Here is a 14,741-nt window from a genome sequence, read left to right on the forward strand (position 1 = left end):
AAAATACGCTGATATACATGGTGGCTGTTCCTTCAGTATAGCATCCTCAACTCAAATGTAGTGGCAGTCACCTGTCACGGTGGCTTCTCTGCAGCGCCTAGACGTCAAGGGGCGAACAAAAAAAATGCGCTGATATACACGGCTGTTCCTGCAGGAACGCATGCTGAACTAGAATGCAGTGGCAGTCACCTGCCATGGTGGCTTCTGTGCAGCGCTTAGACGTGAATTGGTGAACAAAAAAAATATGCTCATATACGTGTGGGTTGTTCCTGCAGGGAGGCATCCTGAACTAGAATTCAGTGGTAGTCGCCTGCCATGGTGGCTTCTCTGCTGCACCTATATGTGAACGGGCGAACAAAAAAAATGCGCTAAATATGAACATGGGCTGTTCCTGTGGGGACGCATCCTGAGCTAGAATGCAGTGGCATACAATTGCCATGGTGGCTTCTGTGCATTGCCTAGACGTGAATTGGTGAACAAAAAAATTATGCTCATATACGTGTGGGTTGTTCCTGCAGAGAGGCATCCTGAGCTAGAATTCAGTGGCAGTCGCCTGCCATGGTGGCTTCTCTGCTGCACCTAGATGTGAACGGGCGAACAAAAAAAATGCGCTAAATATGAACATGGGCTGTTCCTGTAGGGACGCATCCTGACCTAGAATGCAGTGGCATACAATTGCCATGGTGGCTTCTGTGCATTGCCTAGACGTGAATTGGTGAACAAAAAAATTATGCTCATATACGCGTGGGTTGTTCCTGCAGAGAGGCATCCTGAGCTAGAATTCAGTGGCAGTCGCCTGCCATGGTGGCTTCTCTGCTGCACCTAGATGTGAACGGGCGAACAAAAAAAATGCGCTAAATATGAACATGGGCTGTTCCTGTAGGGACGCATCCTGACCTAGAATGCAGTGGCATACAATTGCCATGGTGGCTTCTGTGCAGTGCCTAGATGTGAATGGGCGAACAAAAAAAATCCGCTGATGTACACGTGGGCTGTTCCTGCAAGGACGCATCCTGAACTAGAATGCAGTGGCAGTCGCCTACAATTGTGGCTTCTCTGCATCGACTAGATATGAAGGGACAAACAAAAAAATACGCTGATATACATGGTGGCAGTCACCAATCACAGTGGTTTCTCCGCAGTGCCTAGACATCAAGGGGCGAACAAAAAAATGCTCAGATGTACACTTGTGCTGTTTCTGCAGGGATGCATCCCGAACTAGAATGCAGTGGCAGACAGCTGTCATGGTGGTTTCTTTGCAGCGCCTGTGTGTGATGGGGCAGACAAAAAAAATCCACTGATATGCACATGGGCTGCTCCTGCAGGGACACATCGTGAAGTAGAATGCAGTGGCAGTCACCTGCCCTGGTGGCTTCTCTGCGCATGCCCATTCGTCACGCACCATTTGTCTTGTTTTGGCGTTGTCAAGTCGCCAATGCATTCGCGCACAGTGGCGAAGAAACTTCAGGTCATACAGTGGCATCGGGAAAACGGAAGGAACATTCACCAAACGTCTCGAGATTTTAAAGTCGACTGGAAGCGGTTACGGGAATGGGACAGGAATTTGGAAAGTTGCCACAGCAAAACAACGGGAAAGCAAAACTTCGAAGAAAGTTGAGTAACGGTGCACCGGTGTTTAGTGAATGCGTGGACGATGCGCTCTTCGAGTTCTTTGAGCGGGAAAGAACGGCAGGACGTTTTAAATCCATGTGCAGTGCGCTTTTTTTTTTTCTGGCAGGAAAATGTCGCCGCCATCTTGAATTTCGGCACCGTTCTGGGATAGTGCCCCCCTCTACTTTGCCAGTAATCTCGACTAGTGAGGGCGGGGGCGCTCGCTTGGAATTTTACGGTAGATTAGATGGCGCGAACAAAATAAATGCATAGATATACATGTGGGCTCTTCCTGCAGGGACGCATCTTGTACTAGAATGAAGTGACAGACACCTGCTATGGTTTCTTCTCTGCAGGGCCTAGATGTAAAGAAGCGAGGAAAAGAAATTGCTCTGATATACACCTGGGCGGTTCGTGCATGACACATCCTGAACTAGAATGCAGTAGCAGTCACCTGTCACTGTGGCTAGCGGGTTGTACCTGCTGGGACGACATGAACAGCTGGAATGCAGCAGCAGTCACCTGCCCTGTTGGGTTCTCTGCAGTGTATAAGTGCTAAGCAGCGAAGCATTTTTTTTTTTTAACTGTCTTAGCACACAAGTGGGTTGTTCTTGTGGAGACACTGCATGAAGTGCAGGAACAGTGCCATTGTCACCCGCTGCGGCTGCTTCCCTGCCGTGCATTCATACAAGGCGGCAGCAAAGCATCCCAACAAAGAAAAGATTTCATCTACTGCTGTTACTGGTGATGGACCGGATGTGTTGCAGAGTTTCTTCCACAAAAAGGTCAATGCTAATGTGGTCCGAGTTCTGAGTGCTCCAGAGAAAGGAACTGTTCAAACCTTGTGTCAAGAAATGCTAATTTACATTTTATTGCGCTAGCACTTATAGTGGTCATTCCCCCCCATATATCTATTGTGTGTTAGTCTGTTTATTGGCTGGTCTGTCTGAAGGCAGTTTTGTGGCAGGCTGCTCACTGAGTGGTGGGCAACTTGGCCAGATATGTATATATCTGCCCACCGAGTCAGGCAGCAGTCCATTTAATCATGAGAGGCAGCTCGAAAAGGGCAACATGGGTCACAACCCGGTCCCTCCGATGGCAGCACCTGGTGTGTTGCTCGACCACTGCGCCAGGAGTGGTAGGAAGGCTCCCAGGGCTCTATGAATGGAGAGAATGACCAATTCAGCATGTATGGACGTTAACCCGTTATCGTTATTTGAGCAAATGCCATCCGTGAACATTGGATCTGAACACCGGAACTGAAGGGAAAATCGAATCACTAGCACACTAAATTTTTTCTTAAGCATGTCAATGAGGATTAAACGTGAGCATGCTGGCCAGTGCTCCTCGATTATTGAAAGTACAGCTTGTGTGCTGATTGTCATGCGAGGTGTGCAGGTGGAAACAGCGCTGATTGTTGCAGTAAGAACTGTCAGCATAATCATTTTCTAGGCACTTGTCTTGCAGAGCCAAGGGACATGACTGCATGACATCAAAAGAGAACCACAATGCCAGATGGCTGTGTTGGCTGTGTTTTCAGTGACAGCAGTTGTGAGTTCTGAAACAATTATTTCCATAAACAGGGCTGTTTTCCGCTCTCTGTGACTTACTTTGTTGCACTTTTGCCAACCTTGCTTACTTGCTAGTGTGTCGTCTTGTATGCCTTCGGAGGGATGTCTCTAATGCTAGAGCAGCAGAGGAAAAAATAATTGCTCTCTGTGTGAATCCCTATATAATTGACATGGCTGGATGTTTGGGCATGTAGGTATTCCATCGCTTGCTTGTAGTGCGAAGACTAGGGGCGAAGACCGGAAACCCAATCTGTCGTTTGTACTGCAACTGTTTCGCTATGTATAATACTCTCCCTGTGAGGGCTTTTAGCGATAACATGAAGAAATAAATGACAAATGTTCGCTAGGTGAACTCATCTTTGTTGATGTCTCATTTTGTTTCATTTCTGCATTATTAATAGGGGGGGGATGCGGGGCTAAAATACTGATTTTCGGGAAAAAATGCAGTTTTTAACGTTGATTTGTTTTGGATTGCTGGTTTAATGAAGAATATTCTCGCCAAGTTTGGTTGTTGTCTGACCAATAGAAAAGAAGAGAATTAATTCTTTTCATGAGGCGGTGGTAGGCCGTCGAAGGCATCTATGAATACTCTTCTCAAGATGCGACCGCAGCGCGGGCAAAAAACCGAACGAGAAGTGAATGCCCACGTTAGAAAGTTAGTTTTTCACACTTTTTAGTGACAGAAGACCTTCCATCAAGAATAAGCAAGGCTACTAATGAAAAACTAAAAAAGAAAGGCATATGGCATATCTCTGACCGCGGCAACTGCAGAGTGTCTGGCAAACCGAAACAGGATCTCGGATTGGTGGAAATATACCATGTGACCACCCAACGCTGTTTTTGCGCCATTCGTAGTCGCTCCCGCTTTGATTGTGTTCGGCGCTTGCTATCTGTTTTCCTTTTCTTCCTTCTGTCAGTTTACTGCAAACAGCGGGTGGCTGGTAGTGTGACTGGAAGATGCTCGCACCGAAGGCTTTGACATGGAGAAGCTTTGGGAAACGCAAACACGCCATGAAATCGAGAGGCCTACATAGCAATGGGCGACCGCTGACAAGCGAGCGTCTTTTCGTGCATTCGCCAGGCCCAAGCCTGCCGCCGGCAACCGAACTGAACCCTTCAAGCTCCGATGACGGTTCATCACCCAAGGACCGAATTTGTGTCACTAAGAACCGTGGAGACTACAGCAGCCTTGGCTGTACTAGAATTTAATGAGGGTGCATCAAGAGAGTGCTTGACAATCTGGACCTAGAACATGGAGTCCGGACCATGAAGCACGTCCAGCAAGCAACCCATCAAAGTATTTCGCACACGAAGGCAGTTCTGAAACTGAAAAAAAAAGAAAAGAAGGCTGGAAGCATTTGTGTTGAAGAGGATGGCATCACCTATAAAGCAGGGCACTTTGATTATTTTTATTTTTTACCCCAAGACAAAATAGCATGTTCTGAAATCTTTGAACTCATTTCTCTCAATTTACATTTTTTGGGAAAACAAGACGTTAGGAAGACTATTATTTCCAAACTGCATCTCCAAAAGCTGCTTTCAAGGTGGTTTCTTGACTGAAATTTTCTCACGAACAAGGTAAGGTACTTTTTAGGTCGCTGAATATTTTTTAACGCAAAATATTTTCAGATACAAAAAACATGCGAATGACCTTATCCTGCACAGTAAGCCATCTAAAAGATATCTAATCACGAACTATTATTATATCTTCATTATTTTCGACATGATAGTTTTCCTAAGCTGACATACCTGATTGCTCAATATGTCAGCTATAACTGTTTTTCTGTTTCAGCTAGGAAGCTGAAATTTTGAATGTAGTCTAATGAGAAGAAGACACACCGTCCCTAAAAAAATTATCACAATTGGTGCAGTAGTTCAAAAGTTGACTCTTCAGCCTAGCATCTCCCTTAAGAGTTCTGTCATGGAAACAGCATGTGATGTAATAGTGCAAACTTTTGTCACTTTGGCTGCATTCTGGTTTTACGGCACTTAGGTATTAGAGCAGCTGTATAAAAAGGAGTTTTCGGGGAGATTACTGGCAGTTGTGTGACTATAGAGAAAGTAAAGCTTCCTGTTCCTGTGTTCTTCACAGTATTTCATGCAATGCTTTGCTTGCTGTATTTTCTGGCATGAGTGTAATTTGCGAGGAAAGCCTGCCTGTGAGAAGGGGTGTTCAGTATGCACTACAGATAAATTTCTTCTCACTCGCAGTACTTGGTTATGGAGAATTCACTCCAAGTGCTCAGTAATATGTACTTTTGTCCACTGCAGCTCAAGGCACGGCCACAGTGTACCAAGTCATCGCATGGAATATAGCCTAAGCAGAGCCATTTTATGCATAATTATTTACTTTCTTTGTTTCAACTATGGTCAGTGACTGCTTCATGTCATTAGATCATCATGCCTGACCAAATGGATTTCTCTCAAACTCCACGCGACTACACACAGGTCCACTAGTGAGCCACCTTTGTGTTCCTGTGGTGCAAGAGTGGTGCGCATGTTGCAAGCGGTTGCTAATGGTGTTAACCCTCTGTTAAGATGTTCTGGTGAGCTACCTAACTGGTTAGGAACCATTATGATGCGTACAGCGGGACAGGAAAGAGAGAGAGAGACAGTGAAGAACTAAGAACAAAGAGCACAGTCTTTTGTTTTATTGTCACTATGTGTTTCCTGTCGCATTGTGCACTTCATGATGTTAACCCTTTGGCATTTATGTACAGGAAAGATTTATTAGAGTGTATTGCAGTCATGCAATGTTTGTGTGGGACTTAACCCTGTATTTTTATGCTGTGTGTTGTAGCTGTGGCTGGTGGCCAGTGCTTTTAATGGTGGGTGTGGTATTTCATTGCAGTGTATGAGTACGGCAGCTGGTACCTGCTGGAACCCATCATGTGCGTGGAGGTGACGGCCCCCCAGGACTTCCAGGGCTCGGTGCTGAGCTCCCTGAGCAAGCGGCACGGAGTTATTGTCTCCACCGATGCCAGTGAGGGCTGGTTCACTGTGGTGGCTGAGGCAAGTGGTGACAGGGCAGAAAGATGAAGCATTTCAGTGTTTGTCATGTCTGGGTGTGCGAAAAAAGCACAAACGACCAAGGGGATCCTTATGGCAGAGTGCCTTAAAAACCTGCTAATAAGAGGTTTCTTCCCAGCAATTCATCATCATCATCAGCATGGCTGCGCCCACTGCAGGGCAAAGGCCTCTCCCATGTCTCTCCAATTAACCCTGTCCTTTGCCAGCTGCGGCCACCGAATCCCCATAAACTTCTTAATCTCATCCGCCCACCTAGCTTTCTGCTGCCCCCTGCTACTCTTGCTTTCTCTTGAAATCTACAGTGTTACCCTTAAGAACCAGCGGTTATCTTGCCTTTGCATTGTATGCCCTGCCCTAGCCCGTCTCTTTTTCTTGATTTCAGCTAGGATGTCATTAACCCGCGTTTGTTCCCTCACCCACTCTGCCCGCTTCTGGTCTCTTAACGTCACACCTATCATTTTTCTTTCCATAGCTCACTGCGTTGTCCTTAAGCTGAACCCTTTTTGTTAGCCTCCACGTTTCTGCCCCGTAGGTGTGTACCGGTAAGATATAGCTGTTGTACACTTTTCTCTTGAGGGATATTGGTAAACTGCCACTCATGATCTGGGAGAACCTGCCATATACGCTCCACCCCATTCTTATTCTTTTTATTTTCCTCTCATGATCCAGATCAGCGGCCACTACCTGCCCTAAGTATATTCCCTTACCACTTCAAGCACCCCGCTACCAGTTGTGAACTTCTGCTCCCTTGCTAGACTGCTGAACATTACTTCGGCTTTCTGCATGTTAATTTTTATACCCACCGTTCTGCTCTGCCTCTCTATCTCATTGGTTATGATTTGCAGTTCACCTCCTGAGTGACTCAGCAAGGCAATGTCATCAGCGAATCGCAGATTACATAGGTATTCTCCATTTACTCTTATCTCCGACTGTTCCCAATTCAGGCCTCGGAATCCCCCCTGTAAACAGGCGTTGAATAGAATTGGTGAGATCGTGTCTCCCTGCCTGACGCCCTTCCTTATTGGAATTTAATGCTGATGTTATGGAGGACTATGGTAGCTGTGCAGTTCCTATATATATATATATATATATCTTCCAGTATTTTCACATAAGGCTCTTCTACACCCTGAATCCGCAGTGCCTGCATGACTGCTAAGGTTTCCACTAAGTCAAATGCTATCTCGTGATCAATGAAGGCTATACATATTAGGAGTTATAGTGGGTTGGTTATATTCTGCACATTTCTGCGCAACAAATTTCAGCCTTAATTTGAGGTTCCAGTCTCCTTATTATTCTGTGCTATCATCATCAGGCTGTTAGTGACGGCTTGTGGCTGTTCTGGCATGCCTCGAAGAATAATATCGCTTTCGGTGCCATTGTCACAGAAGTGCTCAGGGGCAGTCTTGGTTTCGTGTGTCTGAGGTATCAGCAGTATGGACTATGTTAGCACTGCTGTGCACCAGTGAGCCTCTTCCTCTTTGCCTGCCTGCTTTTGGACCGGTTTAGCCCGTTTTCATCCAGTGGCTTCCTGAAGGGCTATCCAAGAAGACAAACTTGCGACTTAGCATGAGTGCTGCTATGCACCACTGTGTTCGGATGCCTTTGGTGGTCAGGTATATGAACGCTCGATGGGCCCACCTCAAGTCGCTCATTAAATTCAGCCGGCCCTCATATGAGATCTTGCTGCTGCTTCAAAGGAGGACCAGCTGACGTCACCCTGGAAGGCCTCAACAGCTACAGCCAGAGCAATTCAGCCTACTTCACACTGGCTGTGTTCTAGCTGTGCCCTGGTACCTGGCGAGATTTGAACCACGGCGTTCACAAAGCTCAGTGCTACCACATAATGATAATAATAATAGTCTATTTATTTTCAAAGAACATAGTACAAAATCAGGCCTGCCAAAAGCCAACGAAGGAAGGCTTGAGGGGCCATGCCTGGCATTTGACGATGTTAGAGCCCCAAGTGCCTTGGGGATGTAGCACGTTGCCAGCCCTCTGCAATGAGTCTCTCAAATGCTCGTCGTGCAGTGCATATATGCCGGCACCAGAACTGAACTAAACCCTGAGGCACCTTTAATGGTACCGGGCGGCCGGCACTATCTGGTGGTGGCGTCAGCTTACTGTTCCAGTGGTTTAGATCATGACGCCATTCCACCATGCTGACCTCATGACGCACACACTGTCAGAAGCAGGATGGTTGCATTTTGCACATTGTCGGGGCCTTGAAAGCAGTACTCGGCTGCTTTTAAAAGAAAAATTGTAGCTGCTGAAAGGATCGACACCGCTTCAAGCACTGCTACATGGACTGGGTGAGGTAGGGAGAACCTGCAGTTGCTGCAGCCAGACAGCTGAAGCAGGCCTCTCCAGCCATGATCAATAGTTGGATCGTGGACACTTGGGCCAGCATTCCTGAGGAGCTCATCAGTCGCACTTGCAAGAAATGCAGGATATTGAACATGCTCGACGGTACTGAAGATAAGTTTCTATGGAAAAATATCTCTGGCAATTAAGGAGTCCCTGAAGACGGCACCCTGGACGGCAATGATCGCTAAAGCCCGAACTCCGAGGACACTCCCTGGGCGCATACGCTTCTACCGGTCTGTGCTTGCACATGGTGCAAGACGCAAGCAGGGCAAAGATTTGATCACTGACCAAGCCAAAAGCAACGAAAATGGCATTTCGGGTTCCATATGAAGCCCACAATAAGACTCTCTCTCTCGGAAAAAGCGGTAGCCTGTACAGCCTTCAGGATTCCTCGAAATCTCTTCCCATAGATATGATGAAGTGTGCATTGATTCTTGTTCAGTGTGCCCGGCGTTGTCTGGATGATTAAGGACTCTCTGTGTAATCTTGTTACAGTGTTTTTTTTCTGTTGCCAAGATTGCCCTTTCATCCCAGCCTATCTTACGGCTGGTGGTCTGCAGATGTTCCGCAATCGCATTCTTTGATGTGTGTTTGTTTGTGACATCACCTTTATGATCATTGATGCGTAGGTGGAAGTTCCTGGTTTCCGCGATATACAGTCGCCGACCGATTTTTCGGACTAGCGGGCCCGGAAAATGGTGGGATTATTAGAACGGGTAGAAAAATTCATGAACTTCAAGAAAATAAGCTTTCTGCGGAAAACCAGCTTCTAAAATCGCAAACTTCGCCGCTGCCTGCGTTCCGCTTGCAAGGGGTAATACTGACTGTTGCGCATATCAGAGAAAATCTAAAAAAATTCCCTCAGCCTAATCGGGTGCTCGTTAGCACCCAAAATTTGCACAAAGGTGGCATTTGGTGGTCAGTTTTGTTTTATGTTATGTTTGGGTGGAGTACTTGCCTGAGTCGATCACAATTAATCTGAAATCTTCATTGTCGACGAATCAAAACTGCCAGCTTTCGCAGTAATGATGCTGGTAGTGCCATCATATGCCTTTCAGACGGAACGAGCACTCTACTGTGCAGGGAGGCTGCGGAGAAACTCATGGATACACACAAAGTGCAGCGAGGGGGGCAGTTGCGTGCAACAGAAAGCACTTTCAAACCAACCGGGCAGCCGCTTTCTCCCCTTGCGTTTCGCCGCAGCCTCAGTGGCTGAGTGCTCGTTCCTTCGGAAAGCACGGATGGCACTAAAGGTACGGTTCCTGCTAGAGTCACTGGAAAAAATTTCGGAGTACCGCAAAGGTCGGGATTTGACTGGCAACACTGAGCGGCCACCGCTATATACCTTCCAAATCGACTGCATCGCAGGAAGGCCGCCTTGTTGGAAGAGCTTGATATTCGGTGGCACATCGGGTCGAGTGTCTTCAGAAGTACAAATACTTTGTGCCCGGGGATGATGGTTGCTAAGAACGAATAGAAAATGTTATTTTGTACGAAGTAATGCAGCCGGTGCTGTTTTGCACGCCGATCGTGTCTACTGCTGGAACTGCATGATTGTGGCATTGTGTGCGCACCGGTCTTTGGCCGTGATCGTAAGACGATCTGTGCACAGCAGGCGTAAAAACCAAATTTGATGGCCATTTTACGCACTTAATCTTGTGGAAGGCCAATATTAGCTATTTGCGTGATTACAGCAACGTATATGTACCTCTGTACACTGATAAGTGAGAGTTTGCTATTGCGATTTATGAACGCGGCTGTCTAGTGCATTCATGAGCAGCTGCTCTTCTGCCTGTGTACTTCTGCACACTGTTAATGAGCGAGAGTTTGCTACATTGTTAGGGCCAGCACTTTTTCTGCTTTACATCAATGATGTAGCAACCGCTTTAGATAGTTCTGCTAAGATAAAACTCTTTGCAGATGACTGCTTGATTTTTGCGCCGATATCTTGTTTAGAGGATCAGATTAAGCTCAACCGAAACCTTCAGGCGTTTGGGAGTTGGTGTGATAAGTGGGAAATGCAAATTAATTTTGATAAGACCACATACACGCATATCACTGCAAAAAAGAATATCTTTACTTTTCAGTATGATATTCAAGGCTACAATCTAGTTAATGTTTCTTGTTTCAAATATCTTGGTGTTTCTATTTCGCATGATTTAAAATGGCACAATCAAGTAGAAAGAGTGTGCTCAGCGGCACAGAAGAAATTGGGTTTTTTAAGAGCAAAACTGGGGAGGGCAACAAAAGATGTTAAACTGCTGGCTTACAGATCTCTTATTCGACCATCCCTAGAATATGCATTAGTAGCATGGAAGCCCCATCAAAAGGTAATGTGGGCCAAAATAGAGAAGGTGCAGCGCCGGGCGGCGCGCTTTATTTGCTCGAAATATAGAAGGACAGACTCAGTTTCTGCGATGTTAAAGTCTTGCGGTCTTGAATTATTGGAAGATCGGTGCAAGAGACAGAGAGTAAAAACGTTATTTCAAATAATTAACGGCGAACTAAAAATTAATAAAGACTTGTATTTAAAACCTCCAGGCAGACTGAGCTCCCGCTTAAATCATAGTGAAGCTATTCGACCATACTTGTCCCGAACCAATGCCTTTCGTTGTTCGTTCTTTCCAGAGTCAATAGAGCTGTGGAACAAGCTGCCTACAGAAATTGTTCGCAGTTCTGATAGCGCATTGTTTACGAATGCAATCAACGTTCTTCACTAAAACTGTACCGTGTGGATATTGTAAAGTGCTTTTTCTTTTCTCTTTTCTCTATTTTTTCTTTTTTTTCTGTTTGTGCGCGTGCGGCAGCTGGGTGAACATTTGAATACATAGTCTGTATATCGTATCTTGTGTTATATCCTTAGGGCGCTGTAGTGCATGTGCATATTTCTTTTTGTATCTGGCAGTTTTTTTTGCATGAACGTATATGTAACATCCCTCCCTGTAATGACCCTCAACTGAGGGTTGACAGTATTTCTAAATAAATAAATAAAATATGAATGCGGCTGTCTAGTGTGTTCATGAGTGGCTACTCTTCCCAGCTTATTTATGACTGCTTTTATTAACAGTGATCGCCGCGGTCTGCGAAAAACAAGCGCCATGGGTCGATGTGACTCGAGGCGAGAGCGCGCTCACGTGCGCGGAGAAAACTTGTGAGCACCTGGTGCAAGTGAGGACGCGGAATTCTTGTGTGACAAGTGTGCCTTCGCATGCCACGAGCACGGAATAATCGCATGTGCTGAGCAACAAACGCATACATGCGTACCCGCGTCAAGCGAGCAAGGCGCGAACGATCCCTGCAATGAACTCCTTTTTCTCTTAGCATCGCTGTTATGGATCATCGCTAACACCGCGTGCACTTCACTTAAATATCTTCTAAAACAGTGCCGAAAAGCACAAGCAAGGTGTACTTACCTCGCACACACAGGTGTTTTGGGTAGGCTTGAAGTTCTCCCTGCCGATTCTGTGTAACCACGCAGAACGACGCTAGCGGTCATTTTTCACGGTCGGAATCGAGAAAAAAGTTTTTCCAGACTCGGTTCGTTTGCTGCATCCGAAGGCGCAACAGCAGCCAGGCATGGTTTCCTTGCAGTCAAACGCGAGCACGACAATCGGCACACAAGAAACGTGGGAAACCTGCACTGCCTGCGCTCTAACTCAGCCGACCCGCCCGGCACTTGGAAGGTATATGGCACCCCAAAGGCACGTGATACGGTTGGGCCAATGAATGCGTCGGCGGCGAGGGGAAAACGAATGCGGTACTCTGAAATTTTTTCCAGTGACTCTAGATTCCTGCGAAAGCTTGCTGTTTCGATCTGCTCTCACCGCAGATGATGGAGATTTTTAATTAATTCTGACCGAATTGGTCAAGTACCCCACCTAAATGTAGTATATAAAACAAAACTGACCACCAAATGCAACCTCTGTCGGAAGTTTGAGCCCAAACAAACGTGTAATTAGACCGATAGAATTTTTTTCCGATTTTCTCTGATTTACGAACAGTTAGTATTAGACTTTATCTCAGCCACAGCCAGGCTTTTGTCATTCCAAAGCATCGAACTTGTGGCCCTGTGCACAGAGCATTTCCTTGGCGCAAAGAATGACAGCCATCTTTACCTATGAACGAGCACCCAACACTTACCGGACCCAGAGCACTAAAAATGACAAGCACGACAGAAAAAACTTGTAAAACGTTGCCATCAGTCAAGTCAGATGCGTCAAACAGAGCCAAAGAGAAACTGCATGAGCGGCGTGGGTTCTTCCATTAGCTATTGACACTCCCTGGAAGTGCTGCCATTCCGAGTGGCTGGGCCACCGCGATTGGAACAGCGGTCCTTCTATCAACTATCGACACAGTGTGCAGTTAAAAGAAAATAAAAAACGAATTGAAAAAATCTTCCGAACAAGCGCGAAGAATAGCCAAATGCTACTGGGTAGAGCCGTAGAGCAAATATAAAATTGCAGCCACGCCATAGTATCCCTGATATCTCGTTTATCTTGCCCTTATTGATGGTGCCATGCTTTGGCTTCAATTGTAAATCGGCCCTCCAACTTTTGATTTTCAAATTTCAAAAAACAGGTTGACTTACAGTCATGTAAATAAGGTAGCAGCCAGGAAAACATACCACAAGACATATAACAGCTTTTATCCTAATGCATAACAACATAACCTATGTATCGGACACGTGCCTTCCAGCAAACTTCGAAGTATGCTGGTGAAAGTCAAGGACACCCTGCCAGATAACCGCTTTCCCGGCGATGTCTACCAAATCTCGTGCGTTGATTGTAACCAGGTTTATATAGGCGAAACGGGAAAATTCTCCAGAAGAATGAAAGAGCATCAGCACGATGTCGAAAACCATAAAGTGGCTTCCAATGCGATTGCCGAGCACGCGCACGAGAAAACGCATCATATCGACTGGGACAACGCTGCAATCATATCCAAAGAGAAGAATTTGAGGACACACCTTTTGCGTGTCCAAACGACGCCTGATACTATGAACCGGAAGGAAGGGACGATGCCACCCGTGTACATACAGTCATTACGTCATATTCTGCATATTTAAGTTTCGACCACTTGCCATTTTACCCTCATTGTGAACAAGGAACCCGTACGGGTTCCGAAACGCCAAATTGTTTTTACTTTGACTTGGTCAGTGACTGTAATACTTTTGCTTCTGCATAATGAATAGGCTTGAACGTGCCTCCTGCTGTCTGTGCTGGTATGGGAATGCTGGCTGAGAACATTGCTTTTATCTGAAAACATATGCACTGCAAAGAAAATGGCCAAACCTCGGAATTACTGCTATCATCAGCTTTCATGATGCAGACATGTATGTGGAGCAATTTGAATATGATCTTATTGCAGTATCCCACAAAAATGGATTCTCTCCAGGCAGTCAAACGTTATCAAGAGTTTAGCTTCTTAACATTGTAACTGCTTGTTTCAAATTTGGCAGCTCGATGGGCCGACTACATCTAGAAATGGAGCACCTGTCAGCGGCTATCAGCAGCTTTCATGATGCAAATGTGTGGAACAATTTGAATATGACCTTTTTACAGTATCCCACAAAAATGGATTCCTCGACGCAGTCAAACATTATCAAGAGTTCAGCTTTTTCACATTGTAACCAGTGTTATAGGCGGTACCCAAAAAAAAGTAACTTGATACATTACTCATTACGCTAAAAAAGAGGGGGAATGCTTTACTGCCCTACGTTACCTACAAAAAAAGGTAACGCGTTACCGTTACCAAAAAAAGTACCACACGTTACTTTGCCATTACTCCATGGCCATAAATTTTTAATCTATGCGTCTTCGCTGCAGGAACGGGTGATAACAATTTTATAAAGCTCATATTTCACATAAAACTTCTAGCCCAAACAACGATTTTAGCCGAAATCCTTATTTAACAAGAATAATTTACACAAATGTGCTGGAGTTTAGCAATGTTATAGTGGCCTAAAGTTGCCTGTAGAGTTACATGTAATGGCTTCCAACTTTGTGGCACATGGTGAAGCCATTTTCTGATGTGACACTAAACACAAAATGACACTTCACCATCAGTTCTACCTTCACAAAGAAAACAGCGCTGAACTCTCAACAAATTTACAGTAAATCTCCAAAAATGTGATATTCCAAAATGCTCGGCATGCTTCCGCTCTTT

At 45.6% G+C, this 14,741-nt stretch overlaps 1 protein-coding gene across 1 annotated transcript in view; it reads left to right on the forward strand.

The window, feature by feature from the left end:
* The window catches only part of mEFG1 (mitochondrial translation elongation factor G 1), a gene marked incomplete in the record, with an annotated part of 231,007 nt that overhangs the window by 204,796 nt on the left and 11,470 nt on the right, over positions 1-14,741 (forward strand). Inside the window, 1 exon segment of the mRNA XM_077657109.1 lies at positions 6,034-6,194. Within this exon segment, the coding sequence (XP_077513235.1) occupies positions 6,034-6,194 (161 nt within the window).

This window comes from Amblyomma americanum, chromosome 3 (assembly GCF_052857255.1).
Source record: "Amblyomma americanum isolate KBUSLIRL-KWMA chromosome 3, ASM5285725v1, whole genome shotgun sequence".
NCBI classification, from domain to species: domain Eukaryota; kingdom Metazoa; phylum Arthropoda; class Arachnida; order Ixodida; family Ixodidae; genus Amblyomma; species Amblyomma americanum.